This window comes from Mustelus asterias, chromosome 8 (assembly GCF_964213995.1).
Source record: "Mustelus asterias chromosome 8, sMusAst1.hap1.1, whole genome shotgun sequence".
Lineage (NCBI taxonomy): Eukaryota > Metazoa > Chordata > Chondrichthyes > Carcharhiniformes > Triakidae > Mustelus > Mustelus asterias.
The window spans coordinates 4208064-4233276 of NC_135808.1; the positions used below are offsets into that span (position 1 = coordinate 4208064).

Sequence of the window (25213 nt, forward strand, 5' to 3'; positions counted from 1 at the left end):
AGAGACAGACCGAGAGACAGAGACAGACAAACACCGAGAGACACACACCGAGAGACAGACAGACCGAGAGACAGAGACAGACAGACGCACACCGAGAGACACACACCGAGAGACAGGGAGACAGACAGACCGAGAGACAGAGACAAACACCGAGAGACACACACCGAGAGACAGAGAGACAGACAGACCGAGAGACAGAGACAGACAGACACACACCGAGAGACAGAGAGACAGACCGAGAGACAGACCGAGAGACAGAGACAGACAGACGCACACCGAGAGACAGAGAGAGAGACAGACAGAGACAGAGAGAGAGACAGACCGAGAGACAGACAGACGCACACCCAGAGACAGAGAGAGAGAGACAGACCGAGGGACAGAGACAGACAGACAGAGAGACGCAGACCGAGAGACGGAGAGATGCTGACTGAAAGACAGACATCGAGAGACAGAGACATGGACATCCACACATCGAGAAACGCAGACCCCGAGAGACCGAGACCCCGAGAGACATTCCGAGAGACACCGAGACAGAGACTGAGACAGGGACCGAGAGAGGGACGCAGACACTGAGAGACGCAGACACCGAGAGACAGAGAGACACCGAGAGACAGAGAGACACTGAGAGACAGAGACACCGAGAGACAGAGACACCGAGAGACAGAGACACCGAGAGACAGAGAGACACCGAGAGACAGAGACACCGAGACACACCGAGAGATACCCAGAGACAGAGACACCGAGAGACAGAGAGACACCGAGAGACAGAGACTCCGAGAGACAGAGACTCCGAGAGACAGAGACTCCGAGAGACAGAGACTCCGAGAGACAGAGACTCCGAGAGACAGAGACTCCGAGAGACAGAGACTCCGAGAGACAGAGACTCCGAGAGACAGAGACTCCGAGAGACAGAGACTCCGAGAGATACTCAGAGACAGAGACACTGAGAGATACTCAGAGACAGAGACACCGAGAGATACTCAGAGACAGAGACACCGAGGGACCCCAGGAGACCGAGACACCGAGAGACACCAAGACCGAGGGACCGAGAGATTGAGAAATTGAGAGAGACAAAGACAGAGACACAGATGGAGAGACAGAGAGACACGGATGGAGAGATAGAGAGACACGGATGGAGAGACAGAGAGACACGGATGGAGAGATAGAGAGACACGGATGGAGAGATAGAGAGACACGGATGGAGAGATAGAGAGACACGGATGGAGAGACAGAGAGACACGGATGGAGAGATAGAGAGACACGGATGGAGAGACAGAGAGACACGGATGGAGAGACAGAGAGACACGGATGGAGAGACAGAGAGACACGGATGGAGAGATAGAGAGACACGGATGGAGAGACAGAGAGACACGGACGGAGAGACAGAGAGACACAGATGGAGAGACAGAGACACGGATGGAGAGACAGAGAGACACGGATGGAGAGATAGAGAGACACGGATGGAGAGACAGAGAGACACGGATGGAGAGACAGAGAGACACGGATGGAGAGATAGAGAGACACGGATGGAGAGATAGAGAGACACGGATGGAGAGACAGAGAGACACGGATGGAGAGATAGAGAGACATGGATGGAGAGACAGAGAGACACGGACGGAGAGACAGAGAGACACGGATGGAGAGACAGAGAGACACGGATGGAGAGATAGAGAGACACGGATGGAGAGACAGAGAGACACGGACGGAGAGATAGAGAGACACGGACGGAGAGACAGAGAGACACGGATGGAGAGACAGAGAGACACGGATGGAGAGACAGAGAGACACGGACGGAGAGACAGAGAGACACGGATGGAGAGACAGAGAGACACGGACGGAGAGACAGAGAGACACGGATGGAGAGACAGAGAGACACGGACGGAGAGACAGAGAGACACGGATGGAGAGACAGAGAGACACGGACGGAGAGACAGAGAGACACGGATAGAGAGACAGAGAGACACGGATGGAGAGACAGAGAGACACGGACGGAGAGACAGAGAGACGCTATCGGAGACACAGCCACTGGGAGACGTGAGGTGCTGATTTGTCACCAATCCACATCGGCCATGATCACAGGTATGGACTTTGATCATTTGACTTACCAACTTCTGCCTTGAATTGTTCGTGCTCTGTAACAGACCAGGAAAGTTACCCATTACAAACTGTCCTTTCACAAGCTCATTTCTCCAGTTTCCTGCCTCCCAGCACTTGCTTCCCTCTATCTCAAGCTGCACTCTCTGAACAGAGCTCAGTGTTGATGACCTGTCCTCACGCTGCCTGTGTGAAATAACACCAGAACCAGGAATACCAGAGAATTCCCACAATGCAGGAGGAGGCCATTCAGCCCATCCAGTCTGCACTGACTTTCCAACAGAGCATCTTACCCAGGCTCACCCTCCCACTCAGCCCCACATCTTTACCATAACTAATCCATCTGAGGACATGAAGGGTCTATTTAGCACGGCCAATCCACCTAACCTGCATGCATTTAGATGTGGGAGGAAACCGGAGCACCCAGAGGAAACCCACGCAGACACGGGGAGAACGTGCAAACCCCACACAAACAGTCACCCGAATTAAGCCCGGGTACCTGGCGCTGTGAAGCAGTAGTGCTAACCACTGTGCCCCCCCCCCCCCCCAATGGTGAACAGGACTGGCACTCTGTGCCAGCTGTTGCCACTGTGAAACCTTGCCCACATTAGGAGACATGGAATCGAATCTCAGTACCTCCACTGGGCCAGTTCAACCCTGGTGTCAGGCCCGGGGAGCAAGTAGTTTCTTAGCTTCCATTAACCTCCAGAGTACAGAGTGTGACTCAGAGGTCAATGACCCCCAAGGTCAAACAGCCGGGAAGCTGCAAATAGTCACAGCCCAACCTCTCCTGGCATTGTCCCAGCCCCCAGGACAAAGAGTCAATGATTTGGACACTACAAGCCATCTCCAAGAGCAGAGAAGCAGAGGGGGCACTGAGAAGCTGTGTGTGGCCTCTTCAAACGCCTTTCGTTGGAAAACAACATGGTGGATAGGAAGCGCAGTTTGATTAGTTGGAGGTCATGTGATGAAACCTCCAGGAATGCACCCCCAGAGTTGGCAACCCAGGACCCTGCCCCCCCCCAGGGAAACTCCCATTCCCCCTCTTACCTGCTTTAATGGCTGTCTTTTCCTTTTCTGTACAAGGGGGAAAGAAAATAGGTGTTAAAGAGTAGAACCTTCCGGAAGGCAATATCACCGCGTGTGGTTCCCCGAAACCCAACCCCTGCTGAGATTCCCACTGTTTATCCAGCCAGGAAGAGCTTACACACACACACACAGAGGAGGGAATCGGTTACAGACCCAGGGCGCCTATCTGCCCCCTCATACATTGCAGTAAGGTGCTGGCATAGCTCACCCATCCACAACACTGCCCGGGCCGCACGTAGCCTGGTACAGCTCAGCACGGGTTTAACCGGGTTCACCCCAGGCACACTCATTGCCAGGGACGTGATGGGGGAACCTGTACTCCTCACAGAGCTGTATTATCCAACATCCTTCACCCCCCTCCGCCAGGAGAATGGAAGACCAGGAACTCATCAGCCTGATACCATCCTGCCTAAAGCAGCCCTCTCGCATTCGAACTACCATCCGCAAGCCGACAGTTAACCCAGTCCCAAAACCTCACTAACTCCGCAACAGTTTGTGGCCATGTGTCAGAGCACAAAGCTTAAAATTCCCCACATTATCAGAAACAGAAAACCAAGGACAGGTACAGCACGGGGTTAGATACAGAGTAAAGCTCCCTCTACACCATCCCCATCAAACACTCCCAGGACAGGTACAGCACGGGGTTAGATACAGACTAAAGCTCCCTCTACACCATCCCCATCAAACACTCCCAGGACAGGTACAGCACAGATTTAGATACAGAGTAAAGCTCTCTCTACACTGTCCCCATCAAACACTCCCAGGACAGGTACAGCACGGGGTTAGATACAGAGTAAAGCTTCCTCCACACCATCCCCATCAAACACTCCCAGGACAGGTACAGCACAGGGTTAGATACAGAGTAAAGCTCCCTCTACACTGTCCCCATTAATCATTCCCAGGACAGGTGCAGCACGGGGTTAGATACAGAGTAAAGCTTCCGCTACACCATCCCCAGCAAACACTCTCAGGACAGGTACAGCACGGGGTTAGATACAGAGTAAAGCTCCCTCTACACTGTCCCCATCAAACACTCCCAGGACAGGTACAGCACGGGGTTAGATACAGAGTAAAGCTCCCTCTACACTGTCCCCATCAAACACTCCCAGGGACAGGTATAGCACAGGGTTAGATACAGAGTAAAGCTCCCTCTACACTGTCCCCATCACACACTCCCAGGACAGGTACAGCACGGGGTTAGAAAGAGAGGCTGGACTGCATTCATTGTCCATCCCTTATTGCCCTCGAGAAGGTGGCGATGGGAGCTGCCTTCTTGAACCGCTGCAGTCCCTGAGGTGTTGGTCCAACCACAATGCTGTTCTTGGACACACAACATTAATAAATAAAACAGTTTTGATCTGAAGTCCCAGAGACTGGAGCTTTCAGCAATACTCTCTTACCAAACTCCAGCTGAAGACCTTCATGTGCTGTAGAGAAAAACAGAGGGAGAGAGAAAGCTGTCACAGAGGGAGACGGGTAATTTAAAACAATGACATTCACTGGACCAGAGATAAACTGAAAATATAAGCGTGGTGCAGCGAGCAGAGAAATGTTTTTAACTGGAACCCTGCTTCGGAAATGAGAAAGGGTTCCCTTTTAGCAACTGTTACGCTCGAGGACCTTGTGTGGCTTTGCTCATTTGTCAGGTAATGTTCTGTGTTTATTATGCAACAACTTGTATCAAACATTGCATCGCTAATTAATAACTGCAGCGTCCCACAGTGCTGTACAGGCTCATTATAAAACAGTGTGATTCTCAGCAAAGGGATCAGTGTTAAGGAATGTCTGAAAGCAGGAGAGTTTGCGGGGAGGGGAGGGGAGGGGGCAGACGGCTGGATAAAGATCTCTCATCTCTCTGAAAGATGTGTGTGTCCCAGTGTCTGGGCTCACAGGAGTGGGGAGCACGAGTGCGATTTGGAGGAGATTATTTCTCATGTGCAATGTCTGTGTGGGTTTCCTCCGGGTGCTCCGGTTTCCTCCCACAGTCCCAAAGATGTGCTGGTTCGATGCACTGTCCGTGCTAAATTCTCCCTCAGTGAACCCGAACAGGCACCAGAGTGTGGTGACCAGGGGACTTTCACAGTAACTTCATTGCAGTGTTAATGTAAGCCTACTTGCGACTAATGAATAAACTTTAAACAGGGAAGGTGCTTTTTAAATTGCATCAAGGCAGTCTGAGACTAAATCAAAATATTCTGATCTGAATAATTGCAGTTTTTCACTGAACACAGTATAGTCTCATAACTCACCTAATTTTCCAGCACTCTTGACTTGATCTATAACAAAAAATAAACAGTGCGTGTGATACAGGGCAGCCAGCGGCCACATGTCCTACACTCTCACTCCCAGACTGATGGAGATCCCCACAGCCAGGACTGCTGGAAACTAACTCTCCACAACACACACAGTCGCTCTGTGACCGACACAATGTACACCCACAAAGTGAGGAGGTCACCAATTTGCAGTCACTCAGCGTCTCGATACACAAGTGGTTCCATCCCACCCAGAGCACAATCCCAACCCAGAACATCCCCACCTATCTCACTGTGTCACTCACTCACCCAGTGGAGTTACCCCCTCTCTCTGTCACTCTCTCTCTACCACTCTCTCACCCACAAGGTTTTCTCTCTCTCCCTCCCACAGGGCTTTCTCTCTCTCTCTCTCTCTCTGTCACTCTCTCTCTCTCTCTGTCACTCTCTCACCCACAGGGTTCTCTCTCTGTCACTCTCTCACCCACATGGTTTTCTCTCGCTCTCTCTGTCACTCTCTCACCCACAAGGTTTTCTCTCTCTCTCTGTCACTCTGTCACCCACAGGGTTCTCTCTCTGTCACTCTCTCACCCACAGGGATTTCTCTCTCTCTCTCTGTCACTCTCTCACCCACAGGGTTTTCTCTCTCTCTCTGTCACCCACAGGGTTCTCTCTCTGTCACTCTCTCACCCACAGGGTTTTCTCTCTGTCTGTGTCACTCTCTCACCCACAGGGTTCTCTCTCTGTCACTCTCTCACCCACAGGGTTTTCTCTCTCTCTCTCTCTCTGTCACTCTCTCACCCACAGGGTTTTCTCTCTCTCTCTCTCTCTCTCTCTGTCACTCTCTCACCCACAGGGTTTTTTCTCTCTCTCTGTCACTCTCTCACCCACAGGGTTTTCTCTCTCTCTCTCTCTCTCTCTGTCACTCTCTCACCCACAGGGTTTTTTCTCTCTCTCTGTCACTCTCTCACCCACAGGGTTTTCTCTCTCTCTCTCTCTCTCTCTGTCACTCTCTCACCCACAGGGTTTTTTCTCTCTCTCTGTCACTCTCTCACCCACAGGGTTCTCTCTCTGTCACTCTCTCACCCACAGGGTTCTCTCTCTGTCACTCTCTGACCCACAGGGTTTTCTCTCTCTCTCTCTCTGTCACTCTCATCCACAGGGTTTTCTCTCTCTCGCTCTCTCTCTGCCACTCTCTCACTCACAGGGTTTTTTCTCTCTCTCTGTCACTCTCTCACCCACAGGGTTTTTTCTCTCACTCTCTCTGTCACTCTCACCCACAGGGTTTTCTCTCTCTCTCACCCACAGGGTTCTCTCTCTGTTACTCTCTCACCCACAGGGTTTTCTCTCTCTCTCTCTCTGTCACTCTCTCACCCACAGGGTTTTCTCTCTCTCTCTCTCTGTCACTCTCTCACCCACAGGGTTTTCTCTCTCTCTCTCTCTGTCACTCTCTCATCCACAGGGTTTTCTCTCTCTCGCTCTCTCTCTGCCACTCTCTCACTCACAGGGTTTTTTCTCTCTCTCTGTCACTCTCTCACCCACAGGGTTTTCTCTCTCTCTCACCCACAGGGTTCTCTCTCTGTCACTCTCTCACCCACAGGGTTTTCTCTCTCTCTCTCTCACTCTCTGACCCACAGGGTTTTCTCTCTCTCTCACCCACAGGGTTCTCTCTCTGTTACTCTCTCACCCACAGGGTTTTCTCTCTCTCTCTCTCTGTCACTCTCTCACCCACAGGGTTTTCTCTCTCTCTCTCTCTGTCACTCTCTCACCCACAGGGTTTTCTCTCTCTCTCTCTCTGTCACTCTCTCATCCACAGGGTTTTCTCTCTCTCGCTCTCTCTCTGCCACTCTCTCACTCACAGGGTTTTTTCTCTCTCTCTGTCACTCTCTCACCCACAGGGTTTTCTCTCTCTCTGTCACTCTCTCACCCACAGGGTTTTCTCTCTCTCTCTGTCACTCTCTCACCCACAGGGTTTTCTCTCTCTCTCTCTCTGTCACTCTCTCATCCACAGGGTTTTCTCTCTCTCGCTCTCTCTCTGCCACTCTCTCACTCACAGGGTTTTTTCTCTCTCTCTGTCACTCTCTCACCCACAGGGTTTTCTCTCTCTCTCACCCACAGGGTTCTCTCTCTGTCACTCTCTCACCCACAAGGTTTTCTCTCTCTCTCACTCTCTGACCCACAGGGTTTTCTCTCTCTGATACACACACACTCTCTCCATCACTCTCTTACCACAGGGTTTCCCCTTCTCTTTGACACTCTGTTGATTTAAATTCTTACCTATCTCTTGTCGCAGTCGTTGATACTCTGGAAAGAAAAGTGAAAATTCTTGAGTTCAATCACAAACTTGCCTCTGGCCTCCCGGACATCCACATCTGTGAGGGGTGTGTCGAGCTGCGGTTCCTGAGGGACCGTGTTAGGGAGCTGGAACTACAGCTCGAGGATCTTAGGCTGATGAGGGAGAATGAGGAGGTGATAGACAAGAGCTATCATCAGGTGGTCACACCAGGGCCACGGGAGGAGGCCAAGTGGGTGACGGCCAGGAAGGGTAAGGCTAGGGTGGTTGAGAGCACCCCGGTGGATTTGCCCCTGCACAACAAGTACTCCTGCTTGAGTACTGCTGGGGGGGACAGCCCGCCTGGGGGAAGCAGCAGTGGCCGTGTCTCTGCAGTGGAGTCCAGCCCTGTAACTCAGAGGGCTAAGGAAAAGAGGAGGAAGGCGGTATTAATCGGGGACTCGATGGTGAAGGGGACAGACAGGCGTTTCTGCGGAGGTAGGCGGGATTCTCGTATGGTGGTCTGCCTCCCTGGGGCCGGGATCCAGGATGTCGCTAGTCGCGTCCCGGAAATCCTGAGGTGGGAGGGAGAGGAGCCTGAGGTAGCGGTACATATTGGTACCGCTGATGTGGGTAGGAAGGGAGAAGGGGTCGTGAAAAGGGAGTACAGGGAATTAGGGAGACAGCTGAGAAAGAGGAAAGCAAAGGTAGTAATCTCAGGATTACTGCCTGTGCCACGGGAAAGTGAGGGCAGGAATGGAGTGAGGTGGAGGATGAATGTGTGGCTGAGGGACTGGTGCAGGGGGCAGGGATTCAGGTTCCTGGACCATTGGGACCTCTTTAGGGGCAGGGGTGATCTGTATACAAAAAACGGGTGGAACTTGAACCACACGGGGACCAATATCCTGGCCGGTAGGTTGGCTAAGGCTACTGGGGAGAATTTAAACTAGATAGGTTGGGGGGAGGGGAGCTAGAAGAGTTGACTAGGATCAAGGAACTAATTGATGGGGGGGAGGATGCAGGGGTAAGGGGAATTACAAAATTAATGGTAGAGGAGAGGGTGCAAGTGAATGAAGGCAGTAATTTAGATAAGGGAGTAGAGGGAGAGGGTGTTCGCGACTCATCAAAGCGGGTCCAGATAAAAGCTGGAATAAGGACACTTTGCCTGAATGCACGAAGCATTCGGAACAAGGTGAATGAGTTGATGGTGCAAATCAGCACAAGTGGGTACGATCTAGTGGCCATTACAGAAACGTGGCTGAAAGGTGACCAGGACTGGGAGATGAATATCCAGGGGTATCAGGCGTTTAGGAAGAATAGACAGGAAGGAAAAGGTGGTGGGGTCGCGCTATTAATAAGAGATAATATCAGGGTAGTACTGAGGGATGACAGAGGCTCTGAGGAACAAAACGTGGAATCGTTATGGGTAGAGATGAGGAATAGTAGAGGGAGAAAGACACTAGTAGGTGTGGTATATAGGCCCCCAAATAATAATGTTGAGGTGGGGAGGGCTATAAACAAGCAGATAAGGGATGCGTGTAAAAACGGAACGGCAATAATCATGGGGGACTTCAACATGCACATTGACTGGCAGACTCAAGTCGGTAAGGGTGGAATGGAGGAAGAGTTCTTAGAATGCTGTCGGGATAGTTTCCTTGAACAGCATGTTACGGAACCGACGAGGGAACGAGCTATTTTGGATCTGGTATTGTGTAACGAGGTAGGTAGAATTAAGGATCTTATTGTGAAGGACCCTCTTGGGTCTAGTGACCACAATATGGTCGAATTTCTGATTCAGATGGAAGAGGAGAAAGTTTGGTCTCAAACCAGTGTCCTCTGTTTGAACAGAGGGAAATATGCTAGGATGAGGGATGAATTGGCTAAGGTAGACTGGGAGAGCAGGCTGGCAGGTAGGATAGCTGAGGAACAGTGGAGGATTTTTAAGGAGATCCTTTTCAGTTCTCAGCAAAAATATATTCCAGCAAAAAACAAGGATTGTAAGAAAAGGGAGAACCAGCCGTGGATAACGAAGGAAATAAAGGAGAGTATTAAAATAAAAACAGCTGCGTACAGAGTGGCCAAAAATAGTGGAGAAACAAGTGATTGGGAAAAATTTAAGAAACAACAAAGAGAGACTAAGAAAGCGATAAAGAAAGGAAGGATAGACTATGAAGCTAGGCTAGCAATTAATATAAAAAATGATAGTAAAAGTTTTTATAAATATATAAAAAGGAATAGAGTGGCTGGAGTGAATGTTGGACCCTTGGAGGACGAGAGGGGGGAGTTAATAGTGGGAAATGAGGATATGGCTGAGTCTTTAAATAAGTTTTTTGTGTCGGTCTTCACGGTGGAGGACACAAATAGTATGCCAAATATTAACGATAGAGGGTTGGCAGCAGGAGAAATACTTAATACGATTAATGTTACCAGAGAGGCAGTGCTGGGTAGACTAATGGGACTGAAGGTGGACAAGTCCCCGGGTCCGGATGGAATGCATCCCAGGGTATTGAAAGAAATGTCAGAGGTAATAGTGGATGCGTTAGTGATTATTTATCAAAACTCGTTGCATTCTGGGGTAGTGCCGGTTGATTGGAAAACGGCTAATGTTACGCCGCTGTTTAAAAAAGGAAGGAGACAAAAGGCGGGTAACTATAGGCCGGTCAGCTTAACGTCTGTAGTAGGGAAAATGCTGGAATCCATTATTAAAGAGGAGTTAGCAGGGCATCTGGATAGAAATGGTTCGATCAATCAGACGCAGCATGGATTCATGAGGGGAAAGTCGTGCTTGACGAACATGTTGGATTTTTATGAAGATGTGACTAGGGCGGTTGATAGAGGAGAACCGGTGGATGCGGTGTTTTTGGATTTCCAAAAGGCGTTTGATAAGGTGCCCCATAAAAGGCTGCTGAAGAAGATTAGGGCACACGGAGTTGGGGGTAGTGTGTTAAAGTGGATTGGGGACTGGCTATCCGACAGGAAGCAAAGAGTCGGAATAAATGGGTGTTTTTCCGGTTGGAGGAAGGTAACTAGTGGCGTGCCGCAGGGATCGGTACTCGGGCCGCAACTGTTTACCATTTATATAGATGATCTGGAGGAGGGGACGGAGTGTAGGGTAACGAAGTTTGCAGACGACACAAAGATAAGTGGAAAAGTGAATCGTGTGGAGGACGGAGAAGATCTGCAGAGAGATTTGGACAGGCTGAGTGAGTGGGCGAGGATATGGCAAATGGAGTATAACGTTGAGAAATGCGAGGTTATACACTTTGGAGGAAATAATAACAAATGGGATTACTATCTCAATGGAAACAAATTAAAACATGCTACCGTGCAAAGGGACCTGGGGGTCCTTGTGCATGAGACGCAAAAGCCCAGTCTGCAGGTACAACAGGTGATCAAGAAGGCAAATGGGATGTTGGCCTATATTGCGAGGGGGATAGAATATAAAAGCAGGGATGTCTTGATGCACCTGTACAGGGCATTGGTGAGGCCGCAGCTGGAATACTGTGTGCAGTATTGGTCCCCTTATATGAGGAAGGATATATTGGCATTGGAGGGAGTGCAGAGAAGGTTCACCAGGTTGATACCGGAGATAAGGGGTTTGGATTATGAGGAGAGGCTGAGGAGATTGGGTTTGTACTCGTTGGAGTTTAGAAGGATGAGGGGGGATCTTATGGAGACTTATAAGATAATGCGGGGGCTGGATAGGGTGGAGGCGGAGAGATTCTTTCCACTTAGTAAGGAAGTTAAAACTAGAGGACACAGCCTCAAAATAAAGGGGGGTCGGTTTAGGACAGAGTTGAGGAGGAACTTCTTCTCCCAGAGGGTGGTGAATCTCTGGAATTCTCTGCCCACTGAGGTGGTGGAGGCTACCTCGCTGAATATGTTTAAAGCGCGGATGGATGGATTCCTGATCGGTAAGGGAATTAAGGGTTATGGGGATCAGGCGGGTAAGTGGTACTGATCCACGTCAGATCAGCCATGATCTTGTTGAATGGCGGGGCAGGCTCGAGGGGCTAGATGGCCTACTCCTGCTCCTATTTCTTATGTTCTTATAAACTAAATGTCTGTTTAAATTCTCTGATTTCAGAGTTACTGCCCAGGCCTGAAGCCTTTGACCTGCTGCTTATTGAGCAGACAAGCCAGAGCACAAGGTGACGACCCAAATTCCCCGTTTCTGCTCACTTACCCTGGCTTGCCTTGTGCTTCTCATTTTCTGAAAGTGGAAGAAAGGAAGAACGGTGTGAGAAATAGCGCTAAACTCTGAGGAGGAATGTCCGTCTCGGCACAGTGCCCCCCCGTCCAAATCCTTCCCAATCGCTCATCAAAATAAAACCAGTCACTGGCGTCAAGTAGGAAAGGGAGCAGCCAATCAGCGCACAGCAAGATCCCACAGGGCGCAGCGAGATCCCACAGTACACGGCGAGATCCCACAGTGCACGGCGAGATCCCACAGGGCACGGCGAGATCCCACAGTGCACGGCGAGATCCCACAGTGCACGGCGAGATCCCACAGTGCACGGCGAGATCCCACAGGGCGCAGCGAGATCCCACAGTACACGGCGAGATCCCACAGGGCGCAGCGAGATCCCACAGTACACGGCGAGATCCCACAGTGCACGGCGAGATCCCACAGGGCACGGCGAGATCCCACAGTGCACGGCGAGATCCCACAGTGCACGGCGAGATCCCACAGTGCACGGCGAGATCCCACAGGGCGCAGCGAGATCCCACAGTACACGGCGAGATCCCACAGGGCGCAGCGAGATCCCACAGTACACGGCGAGATCCCACAGGGCGCAGCGAGATCCCACAGGGCACGGCGAGATCCCACAGGGCGCAGCGAGATCCCACAGGGCACGGCGAGATCCCACAGGGCGCAGCGAGATCCCACAGTACACGGCGAGATCCCACAGTGCACGGCGAGATCCCACAGGGCACGGCGAGATCCCACAGGGCACGGCGAGATCCCACAGTGCACGGCGAGATCCCACAGTGCACGGCGAGATCCCACAGTGCACGGCGAGATCCCACAGGGCGCAGCGAGATCCCACAGTACACGGCGAGATCCCACAGGGCGCAGCGAGATCCCACAGTACACGGCGAGATCCCACAGTGCACAGCAAGATCCCACAGGGCACGGCGAGATCCCACAGGGCGCAGCGAGATCCCACAGGGCACGGCGAGATCCCACAGGGCGCAGCGAGATCCCACAGGGCACGGCGAGATCCCACAGGGCGCAGCGAGATCCCACAGTACGCGGCGAGATCCCACAGTGCACGGCGAGATCCCACAGTGCACGGCGAGATCCCACAGTGCACGGCGAGATCCCACAGGGCACGGCGAGATCCCACAGTGCACGGCGAGATCCCACAGTGCACGGCGAGATCCCACAGTGCACGGCGAGATCCCACAGTACACAGCAAGCTCCCACAGTACACAGCAAGCTCCCACAGTACACAGCAAGCTCCCACAGTACACAGCAAGCTCCCACAGTACACAGCAAGCTCCCACAGTACACAGCAAGCTCCCACAGTACACAGCGAGATCCCACAGTACACAGCGAGATCCCACAGTACACAGCGAGATCCCACAGTACACAGCGAGATCCCACAGTACACAGCAAGATCCCACAGTACACAGCGAGATCCCACAGTACACAGCGAGATCCCACAGTACACAGCGAGATCCCACAGTACACAGCGAGATCCCACAGTACACAGCGAGATCCCACAGTACACAGCAAGCTCCCACAGTACACAGCAAGCTCCCACAGTACACAGCAAGCTCCCACAGTACACAGCAAGCTCCCACAGTACACAGCAAGCTCCCACAGTACACAGCAAGCTCCCACAGTACACAGCAAGATCCCACAGTACACAGCAAGATCCCACAGTACACAGCAAGATCCCACAGTACACAGCAAGCTCCCACAGTACACAGCAAGCTCCCACAGTACACAGCAAGCTCCCACAGTACACAGCAAGCTCCCACAGTACACAGCAAGCTCCCACAGTACACAGCAAGCTCCCACAGTACACAGCAAGATCCCACAGTACACAGCAAGATCCCACAGTACACAGCAAGATCCCACAGTACACAGCAAGATCCCACAGTACACAGCAAGATCCCACAGTACACAGCAAGATCCCACAGTACACAGCAAGATCCCACAGTACACAGCAAGATCCCACAGTACACAGCAAGATCCCACAGTACACAGCAAGATCCCACAGTACACAGCAAGATCCCACAGTACACAGCAAGATCCCACAGTACACAGCAAGATCCCACAGTACACAGCAAGATCCCACAGTACACAGCAAGATCCCACAGTACACAGCAAGATCCCACAGTACACAGCAAGATCCCACACTCAGTGCCCACAGACAGACAGACTGGGCCTCACTGACAGGCTGGGCCTCACTGACAGACAGACAGACTGGGCCTCACTGACAGACAGACTGGGCCCCGCAGTGTTAACAGCCTCCTGCCACTTTACACCTCCAATCCCAGCTCCCCATCCTGTCCAACACTGATCTCTCCCATTCCAGAGCAGTTTATTCACTCAAAGTGCTCGGAATCTTTGGAACTCTCTTCCCCAGCGGATGTGGATCTGCCGTCTCGGAGTTATTTACGGGATGTGGGTGTCGCTGGCTCGACCAGCATTTATTGCCCATCCCTAATTGCCCCTTGAGAAGGTGGTGGTGAGCTGCCTTCTTGAACCCGCTGCAGTCCCTGAGGTGTAGGAACACCCACAGTGCTGTTAGGGAGGGAATTCCAGGAATTTGACCCAGCGACAGTGAAGGAACGGCCGATATGTTTCCAAGTCAGGACGGCGAGTGACTTGGAGGGGAACCTCCAGGTGGTGGGGGTGTTCCCAGGTAGCTTCTGCCCTTGTCCTTCTCGATCGAAGTATTAGTATATTTGGAAGGTGCTGCCTAAGGAACCGTGGTGAGTTCCTGCAGTGCATCTTGTAGATGGTTTACGCGGCTGCCTCTGTGCGCGGTGGTGGAGGGAGCGAATGTTTGTGGAAGGGGCAGCAATCAAGTGGGCTGCTTTGTCCTGGATGGTGTTGAGCTCCTTGCGTCTTGTTGGAGCTGCTCCCCTCCAGGCGAGTGCATTCGAGACAGAGCTCGATAGTATTTTGATTTCCCGGATAATACGGGAGAAGTGCAGTTGAGAAGATCTGCCATGATAGTATTGAATGGCAGAGCAGGTTCAAGGGGCTGAATGGCCTCTTGTTCCTATTTCTGATGAACACCATTGGCTTCAAAATGGATTGGGAAATCCTGAGGGCATGAGCGCTGCCACAGAAATGCAAATCTTTCTGAATCTCCCTGGAGACATCCAGACGGAGGTAGTTCAGTGTTGTATCGCGAGCCTCCAGATGACAGTATCGCAGACAGTCTTCTCTCTAACACGACAACTGTACTCCCACATCACCGGCTTCTCATTCCCCCCAATATCTAACTCTCCGTTACTAATGGTTACTCACCGATTTCACCCCTCAGCACATGATTTTCTGTAACAGGACAAAAAAACAGCATCAAATCAGCAGAGACCCTTCACCCCTCAAACCATCTCCTATCCCAAACCCACACCACTGGTCCTCATCCAAATGGCAGGAACCGTCTGCCACTGTCTCAGTCTGACAGTGAAACAGAGCAGCGCCTCGGGGGGGAAGGAAAATAAACCACAGAACAAGGGGGCAAGAGGGGGCAGTGAGGAGAGGGGGGATATTGAAACAGTAACGCTGCACTGTGTGACAGAGGGAAGGATAGAGGGTCTCTGGGGCTCCGGATGGAGGGTGAGCACGGTCAGGTACAGAGGGAGGGTCTCGGGACAGATACGATATCATTCAGGGTCAGACTGTGAATTCCTCCCAACTGGGAAATCACAGATTGTGACTTCAGTCCGTTTCCCGCAGTCTCATTAAACATCACTTACCAAGCAAGCCTGCAGATTTCTCTAAACCTGTAAAGAAATGCAAGAACTGAATTAGTATCAGACGCATCGTGACTCTCCCGGCACTCTCCCTCTGTCAGACTGGAGCCGAACGTGCCGGGTTAATAACACATTAACAAAATCCACTGAGAGACAACTCTCCACAGACACTGTCAGCCAGGCGGAGAGCTCATCACACTTAGTGATTTGATTTTGTGTCAGGGATCATTAGTCTCTGCATACAGTTAATCCGAGATGAGGTTTCAATGTTTGAAGCTGAAGATCTCACCTTGGATCTTACTCTGTAATTTTCGATAGAACCAAAACATGAGACAGACTGCAGCAAGTACCAGGAAGAACAGGATCCAGAAGGCAACCATCCACCCAGAAGCATGGGGAAAGAAGACATCTGAATCGACAGAAAAAAGCAGTTAGCCGCTTGAGAGCCGGTTCCCCCTCCCTCACTGTCCCGGAACCGGTTCCCCTGCACTCACTGTCCCGGAACCGGTTCCCCCCTCACTCACTGTCCCGGAACCGGTTCCCCCCTCACTCACTGTCCCGGAACCGGTTCCCCCCTCACTCACTGTCCCGGAACCGGTTCCCCCCTCACTCACTGCCCCGGAACCGGTACCCCCCGCACTCACTGTCCCGGAACCGGTTCCCCCCTCACTCACTGTCCCGGAACCGGTTCTCCCCTCACTCACTGTCCCGGAACCGGTTCCCCCCTCACTCACTGTCCCGGAACCGGTTCCCCTGCACTCACTGTCCCGGAACCGGTTCCCCCCTCAGTCACTGTCCCAGAACCGGTTCCCCCTCCCTCACTGTCCCGGAACCGGTTCCCCTGCACTCACTGTCCTGGAACCGGTTCCCCCGCACTCACTGTCCCGGAACCGATTCCCCCCTCACTCACTGCCCCGGAACCGGTTCCCCCCTCACTCACTGCCCCGGAACCGGTTCCCCCCGCACTCACTGTCCCGGAACCGGTTCCCCCCTCACTCACTGTCCCGGAACCGGTTCTCCCCTCACTCACTGCCCCGGAACCGGTTCCCCCTCACTCACTGCCCCGGAACCGGTTCTCCCCTCACTCACTGTCCCGGAACCGGTTCCCCCTCACTCACTGTCCCAGAACCGATTCCCCCCTCACTCACTGTCCCGGAACCGGTTCCCCCCTCACTCACTGTCCCGGAACCGGTTCTCCCCTCACTCACTGTCCCAGAACCGGTTCCCCCTCACTCACTGTCCCGGAACCGGTTCCCCCCTCACTCACCGTCCCGGAACCGGTTCCCCCCTCACTCACTGTCCCGGAACCGGTTCCCCCCTCACTCACTGTCCCGGAACCGGTTCCCCCCTCACTCTCTGTCCTGGAACCGGTTCCCCCCTCATTACTGTCCTGGAACCGGTTCCCCCTCACTCACTGTCCCGGAACCGGTTCTCCCCTCACTCACTGCCCCGGAACCGGTGCCCCCTCACTCACCGTCCCGGAAACGGTTCCCCCTCACTCACTGTCCCGGAACCGGTTCCCCCCTCACTCACTGTCCCGGAACCGGTTCCCCCCGCACTCACTGTCCCGGAACCAGTTCCCCCCCTCACTCACTGTCCCGGAACCGGTTCCCCCCTCACTCACCGTCCCGGAACCAGTTCCCCCTCACTCACTGTCCCGGAACCGGTTCCCCCTCACTCACCGTCCCGGAACCGGTTCCCCCTCCCTCACTGTCCCGGAACCGGTTCCCCCTTCACTCACCGTCCCGGAACCGGTTCCCCCCTCACTCACTGTCCCGGAACCAGTTCCCCCGCAGTCACCATTCGGGAACCGGTTCCCCCCTCACTCACTGCCCCGGAACCGGTTCCCCCTCACTCACTGTCCCGGAACCGGTTCCCCCCTCACTCACTGTCCCGGAACCGGTTCTCCCCTCACTCACTGTCCCGGAAATGGTTCCCCCTCACTCACTGTCCCGGAACAGGTTCTCCTTCACTCACTGTCCCGGAACCGGTTCCCCCTCCCTCACTGTCCCGGCACTGGTTCCCCCCTCACTCACTGTCCCGGAACCGGTTCCCCCTCACTCACTGTCCCGGAACCGGTTCCCCCTTCACTCACTGTCCTGGAACCGGTTCCCCCCTCACTCACCGTCCCGGAACCGGTTCCCCCTCACTCACTGTCCCGGAACCAGTTCCCCCGCAGTCACCATTCCGGAACCGGTTCCCCCTCACTCACTGTCCCGGAACCGGTTCCCCCCTCACTCACTGTCCTTGAACCGGTTCCCCCTCAGTCACTGTCCTGGAACCGGTTCCCCCCGCACTCACTGTCCTGGAACCGGTTCCCCCCGCACTCACTGTCCCGGAACCGGTTCCCCCTCACTCACTGTCCTGGAACCGGTTCCCCCCTCACTCACCGTCCCGGAACCGGTTCCCCCCTCACTCACTGTCCCGGAACCGGTTCCCCCCTCACTCACTGTCCCGGAACCGGTTCCCCCCTCACTCACTGTCCTGGAACCGGTTCCCCCCTCACTCACCGTCCCGGAACCGGTTCCCCCCTCACTCACTGTCCCGGAACCGGTTCCCCCCTCACTCACTGTCCCGGAACCGGTTCCCCCCTCACTCACTGTCCTGGAACCGGTTCCCCCCTCATTACTGTCCTGGAACCGGTTCCCCCTCACTCACTGTCCCGGAACCGGTTCACCCCGCACTCACTGTCCCGGAACCGGTTCCCCCCTCACTCACTGTCCCGGAACCGGTTCCCCCCTCACTCACTGTCCTGGAACCGGTTCCCCCCTCACTCACTGTCCCGGAACCGGTTCCCCCTCACTCACTGTCCCGGAACCGGTTCCCCCCTCACTCACTGTCCCGGAACCGGTTCCCCCCGCACTCACTGTCCCGGAACCGGTTCCCCCCGCACTAACCGTTCCGGAACCGGTTCCCCCCTCACTCACCGTCCCGGAACCGGTTCCCCCCTCACTAACCGTTCCGGAACCGGTTCCCCCCTCACTCACCGTCCCGGAACCGGTTCCCCCCTCACTCACTGTCCCGGAAATGGTTCTCCCCTCACTCACTGTCCCGGAAATGGTTCCCCCCTCACTCACTGTCCCGGAACCGGTTCCCCCCTCACTCACTGTCCCGGAACCGGTTCCCCTGCACTCACTGTCCCGGAACCGGTTCCCCCCTCTCTCACTGTCCCGGAACCGGTTCCCCCCTCTCTCACTGTCCCGGAACCGGTTCCCCTGCACTCACTGTCCCGGAACCGGTTCCCCCCTCTCTCACTGTCCCGGAACCGGTTCCCCCCTCACTCACTGTCCCAGAACCGGTTCCCCCCTCACTCACTGTCCCGGAAATGGTTCTCCCCTCACTCACTGTCCCGGAAATGGTTCCCCCCTCACTCACTGTCCCGGAACCGGTTCCCCCCTCACTCACTGTCCCGGAAATGGTTCCCCCCTCACTCACTGTCCCGGAACCGGTTCCCCCCGCACTCACTGTCCCGGAACCGGTTCCCCCCTCACTCACTGTCCCGGAAATGGTTCCCCCCTCACTCACTGTCCCGGAACCGGTTCCCCCCGCACTCACTGTCCCGGAACCGGTTCCCCCCTCACTCACTGTCCCGGAACCGGTTCCCCCCTCACTCACTGTCCTGGAACCGGTTCCCCCCTCACTCACCGTCCCGGAACCGGTTCCCCCCTCACTCACTGTCCCGGAACCGGTTCCCCCCTCACTCACTGTCCCGGAACCGGTTCCCCCCTCACTCACCGTCCCGGAACCGGTTCCCCCCTCACTCACTGTCCCGGAACCGGTTCCCCCCTCACTCACTGTCCCGGAACCGGTTCCCCCCTCACTCACTGTCCCGGAACCGGTTCCCCCCTCACTCACTGTCCCGGAACCGGTTCCCCCCTCACTCACTGTCCCGGAACCGGTTCCCCCCGCACTCACTGCCACCCCCGGTGTTAATGACACTAATTCTTCCTGTTTTCACATTTATCCTCAATCATATTGATGCCCATATCGCTGAATCTTTCTGGAAGCCATCCTGGCGTGTGACTGACCTGCAATCTGGATGTGGGCCTCTTGTGTCGCCTCCAGGTCTTTGTTGACAATGACACACGTGTACTCGTTCCTGGAGCGTTGGGGGACCTCGATGAAGCTCTGAACCGCCATCAGTCCCTCCGGGTCCACCTGGTACTGGGTCTGTGGCTGGGCTGTAACATTCTCTCCCTGCCCGTTTACCCAGCGGACAGGCGGCTGCGGGAACCAGCGCTCTGATCTGCAGCCCAGTCTGACGCCATCTCTTGTGTAACCCTCCATCCCGATCCGGGGCTGCTGGCCTGTACCTGCAACAACACCGACATTAGGCAGGAGAGTAGGCCGCAAAGCCTGTGCTGGGTTACCTGTACTAACTCCCCCTGCTGGAGGGGGTTATCATGGTCAAAGGAGTTAGGGAAAGACCCCAGTCAGAGGTAGTGGGGGAGCGGGGGGAGTATGGGGCAGTCCAGGTGGGAACTACCCAAGATCAAATTAATCCCCGCCAACAGTACAGGCTCTTGGGCCTTTGAGGAGGCTCCAGAAATAAACCCTCATATTTCTTTGATGCACAGACAATAAAAGGCTAATATTTTACTTTAGGCACCTTTTAGAAATCTTCAAAAACACATTGAATTGACTACAAGCCTGATGTCCACCATTAAATGGTTCTCTGTTATTTCAAAGTTATATTTCGCGTGATTTGAAAGCGGGTTACTCACAGGAGCTGGACCCCACCCTCTGGCTGAAAGTTCTTATTCCTGGTGACAGACGTGTTCCTGGCTGGACAGATCTGGTCAGTTATTTTACACTGGGTGATACGTGAGGGAGTGGGAGCAGGAACCAGCTCACAATCAGTTAATTCAGACACCAAGCGCAATTTTAGGACAATTTATCGCGACTGGATTGACAGTATCGTTCCTGGCACAGGAAAACTCCATCCCGAGGTTTGTGAAAGGAGAGGTGGCAATCCCAGCGGGAAAACGGATAAATCTCTGAATCCGATTGCCCCAAATTCCCGGGAATAGTTCAACTTGGCCGCTCGCTGATGAAGGAATTGGCATCGTCCTCAGCTGAGCGATACCGAGAGAGTTTAAAACACCACCGGGGAGAGGGGCAGGAAACTACTAGAAAGTTCCACCGGTCCCGTACATCACAAGAAGAGTAAAATAGAAACAGGAACTGGCCCTCCAGCCTCTCAAGCCTGTTCTACCAGTCACTGAGTTCATAACCAACCTATCTTCCTGCACTATCCACAACCTCCCTTAACCCGCGCCCATCTCGACCACCCCCCCCTCTCAGTATTCCCACTCAAGATTCCATCCACCTCCTCCTTGAACATTCCCAACAACCGAGCATACACAGGTCCCTGAGGGGCGGAAATATTTGACCAAAAAAGGGAGTTCCGGAAAGGCTCATTCAGTCGAATGATCCAGGAATGAGGGGATTATCCGGCAAGGAAAAATTGAGTGGCTAGGCCCATGCTGCCTGGCTTTTGAGAGGATAAGAGGTGAGCCCATGCCAGATTCTGAAGGGGTTTGGCAGGGTGCCTACCATCCCCATCCACCCCGACCCACCCCGCCCCCCTGGGATTGAGGATCTGGAACACGAGGGAGGGGCCACAGTGTCAGGATGAGTTGGCCATTTTGAGGAGGCATTTCTTCATTCACAAGGGCTGTGAATCGCTGGAATTCTCTGTCCCAGAGGGATGGGGGTCACTACATTCAACTCAGAGCTCCATAGATTTTTGAATATGAAGGGAATTAGGAATGACCGGTGTTGCAAAGTTGAGTCGAGTAATTGTAGATTCAGAAGTTGAAAGTTAGAATTGATGTTTCTAAATTGTAAAATGCGAAGGGTGAAGGATTGCATGTTCCGTTAAAAGATGGTCTTTTTCTGTGCTAAAAAAAATGCAAGTACACAGAGAACCCAAACTGGAACATTAATATCGAAAGGCCAAGCAGCAATGTTACCAAGACAACAGGCTTTTGAATTTAGCCAATCAATTTGAATCAGGCACTTAGATACCAAGAACCTACTAAATTTAAGTCTGATGGTTTTGACAACCTTGGACCCCTTCTGTGCCCACTGGGCACCGCAGGGGCTGGAGTGTATTACTGACCCTTTTAGTCACATTTTAATTTGACATTTTAAGTTTCCTTTCTACTTTGTCTTTTGTTTTGAGCAGTTCCCTTCTTTAGGGGGGGCTGCTCCTTTTGATTTATCCCTCAGTTAATTTGATTTAGTTCAATCGTTTTGCCAAAAAGATTGACCACCTTGGACCAATCCTATTGTGGGAAATATTGATATGTAATCAGGGGTATAAAAGGAAGGGGGCATTAGGGAGAGAGAGAGACAGACAGACAGAGAGAGAGAGAGAGGCACACAGACACAGAGAGAGAGAGAAAGAGAGACACACAGGGACAGAGAGAGAGAGAGAGACACACACAGACACAGAGAGAGAGCGAGTGAGCGAGAGAAAGAGATAGAGAGAGAGAGAGAGAGAGAGATAGTTAGCTAGCTGCTGGCTTTCATAGCTTTATTTATGTCTTAGATAGCCATTTCGATAGCAAAGGTAGAACATAGAACATAGAACAGTACAGCACAGAACAGGCCCTTCGGTCCACGATGTTGTGCCGAGCTTTGAAACCAAGATCAAGCTATCCCATTCCCTACCAAAGAAGAAAGAAGTTCCAGACAAAAGAATCGATAGGGAAGGCCCAGAATATTCCGGAAGACGCCAAACCTGGTTGTAATTGTGAGAGTGACTACATTCTATTTTGTTAATGAGTGGGAATTGTATTTATCTCAACAGTATTCCATTAGAATCTTCTTTTATTTGCTTTGTTAATAGTTTAGTTAGTGTGTTCACTGTCAGTTAGATAAGTAAATTGTTACGTGTTGATTTTAGAGCGAGTGTCAGGGATTTATCTTGTATTTAACCATGAGGAGTTGTTGAAGGGCAGATCACACCACTTCACACAGTTTTTACAGATGATGGGGTGAGCTGCTCCTCTCTGGGTGATTCTATGTCAGTTCTCAGAAAGGAGAGATCCACCTTCGCTTTATAAAACCAGGAACAAGTGAAGTTGCTATCCGAGATCAGCCATGATTTCACTGAATGGCGGGTGAGCCTGATGGGCTGAATGGCCTGCCTACTCATGCCTCAATTCCCTGTCTTCTTACGTGGAGAATTCCAAAAATTCATTTAAGTGAAGACGTTTCGCCCCATCTCTGTCCTAAACCCCTCAGCCTGAGACCACGCCCCACCTCCTCAGCCCATGTTTTCAAAATGGCCACTGACCTGCCACGTTGAGGATTACTTTGACCTCATCGTGTTTGTTGGCAAATGCGACGAAGCACTTGTATACGTCCTTGTCGGCGACACGGGCATTTCTGAGTTTGAGGGAGAGATTCCCCTGTCCGATCTGGTTGAGGAACAGTTCAGTGCGGCCTCGGTACTCCAAGGGTTGATGCGTCAGATCCTCCATCCCGTCCTTGTACATGTGTATGGGTGAGGAGTAGCCAAATTTGCTGATCCAGCGGATTTCCATCTTGTCCAAATCTTTGGCTGGTACCAGCTGGCAGTCCAGGACCACGTCCCTGCCGACCGCTACCACAACTGGCTCGGGAGGTGCCGTCACCACAAAATCCGCCGCCGTATCTATAACAACCAACCGACAGAGAGAGAGAGAATCAGATCCATCGCTCAGATTGTTACATCTACACAGTGGCACAGTGGTTCGCACTGTCTTCGATTCCTGCCTTGAGTCACTGTCTGTGAGGAGTTTGCACATTTCCCTGTATCTGCGTGGGTTTCCACCGGGTGCTCCAGTTTCCACCCACACTCCAAAGATGTGCTGGGTTAGGTGGATTGGCCGTGCTAAATTGCCCCTTAGAGTCAGGGAGACGAGCTAGGGTAAATATGTGGGGTAACGGGGATAGGGTCTGGGTGGGATTGTTGTCAGTGCAGACTCGATGGGCCAAATGGCCTCCTTCTGCACTGTAGGGATTCTTTGATTCTATAGCATCCGAGAGAGAGGAGACCGAGGGAGGGAAGGTGGGCGAGAGAGGGAGGGAAGGTGGGCGAGAGAGAGAGGGAGGGAAGGTGGGCGAGAGAGAGAGAGGGAGGGAAGGTGGGGGTGGGGGAGAAAGTGAGAGAGGCCAATATTCCATTTGTCTTCCCTAACACTGGCTGAACTTGATGCCAGCTTTTTGTGGTTTATGCACAAGGATCCCAAATCCCTCTGTGCTGCAGCTTTCTGCAGTCTTTCTCTATTTAAATAATATCCAGCTCCTTTATTCTTCCCACCAAGGTGCATAACTCCACATTTCCAATATTATGTTTCATCTGCCAAGATTTTGCCCACTCACTTAACCTGTTTATATCCCTCTGTAGACTCTCTGGCCGGAATTCTACCATCCCACCTGCCACGGGAATCGGATCGGGCGAGGGACAAACAATGGGAAGATCCGATGAACTCGGGATTTTACGTTTTTTAAAAAAGTTTATTTATTAGTCACAAGTAAGGCTTACATTAACATGGCAATGAAGTTACTGTGAAATTCGCCTAGTCGCCACACTCGGGCGCCTGTTCGGGTCAATGCACCTAACCAGCACGTCTTTCTGAATGTGGGAAGAAACCAGAGCACCCGGAGGAAACCCACGCAGACATGGGTTCATGTCACACTATTTGTAATCCCCACGACTTGCCTGGGCTTGCAAAATCTCACTAACTGTCCTGGCTTGAGACAATACACATCTCTTTAACCTGTGCTTAACGCTCTCTCCACTCACATTGTTTGTACCTGTAAAGACTTGATTACCTATAAAGAGTCGCATTCCAATCATTATCATGCAATTGAGTTTGTGTCTATGTATGCCCTGTTTGTGAAACAAATCCTGCACTCACCTGATGAAGGAGCTGTGCTCCGAAAGCTCGTGCTACCAAATAACCCTGTTGGACTTTAACCTGGTGTTGTGAACTTTTACTGTGCCCACCCCAGTCCAACGCCGGCATCTCCACTCCATTGTATCCTTTACAATGGGCTCTAACGTTTCCACAATGACAGACGTTAAGCTAACTGGCCAATAGTTACTTGTTTTTCCTCTCACTCTATTTTTGAATAAAAGTGTTACATTGGCAGCTTTCCAATCCTTTGGGACTTTTCCAGAATTTAAGGATTACTGGAAGATTACAACCGGTGCATCCACTATCTCTGAAGCTACTTCCTTTAATATCCCAGAATGCAATCCATCAGCTCCAGGGGACTTAACGGCCTTTAGTCGCATTCGTTTCCTTGGTACCTTTATCTCCAGTGATTCTTATTGATTTATTTCCTCCCCCGACCCTTCTGCCCCTTGATTATTTAGCAGTTCAGAGATGGACAAGCTACCAATCCATCCCACCAGGCAAAAGATCAAATGCAAAATAAGTTATTATTTGTCACGAAATGTACAAGGCTTCATTCTTACCGTGAAAGATCCAAACAAGAATCTGAAGCAGGAGAAATATTTTGGAAATCCGGATATCCAGCAGGATACGATGCATTGTTGTTACCT

The 25213-nt window shown here is 52.6% G+C and overlaps 1 protein-coding gene across 2 annotated transcripts in view; it reads right to left on the minus strand.

Annotated features, from left to right (window-relative positions):
- LOC144496742 (butyrophilin subfamily 2 member A1-like) overlaps window positions 1-25213 on the minus strand; it is a 42020-nt gene that overhangs the window by 12664 nt on the left and 4143 nt on the right. For both annotated transcript variants that reach the window (XM_078217254.1, XM_078217255.1), the window contains exons 2-13: window positions 25127-25211; window positions 22955-23314; window positions 19677-19961; window positions 15938-16057; window positions 15652-15678; window positions 15200-15226; window positions 11891-11917; window positions 7710-7736; window positions 5433-5459; window positions 4584-4610; window positions 3145-3171; window positions 2106-2132 (exon numbers count right to left, since the gene is read on the minus strand). In XM_078217254.1, coding sequence (XP_078073380.1) covers window positions 2106-2132; window positions 3145-3171; window positions 4584-4610; window positions 5433-5459; window positions 7710-7736; window positions 11891-11917; window positions 15200-15226; window positions 15652-15678; window positions 15938-16057; window positions 19677-19961; window positions 22955-23314; window positions 25127-25202 — 1057 coding nt within the window. In that variant the 5' untranslated portion in view covers window positions 25203-25211. The remainder of the gene's footprint in view (window positions 1-2105; window positions 2133-3144; window positions 3172-4583; window positions 4611-5432; window positions 5460-7709; window positions 7737-11890; window positions 11918-15199; window positions 15227-15651; window positions 15679-15937; window positions 16058-19676; window positions 19962-22954; window positions 23315-25126; window positions 25212-25213) is intronic.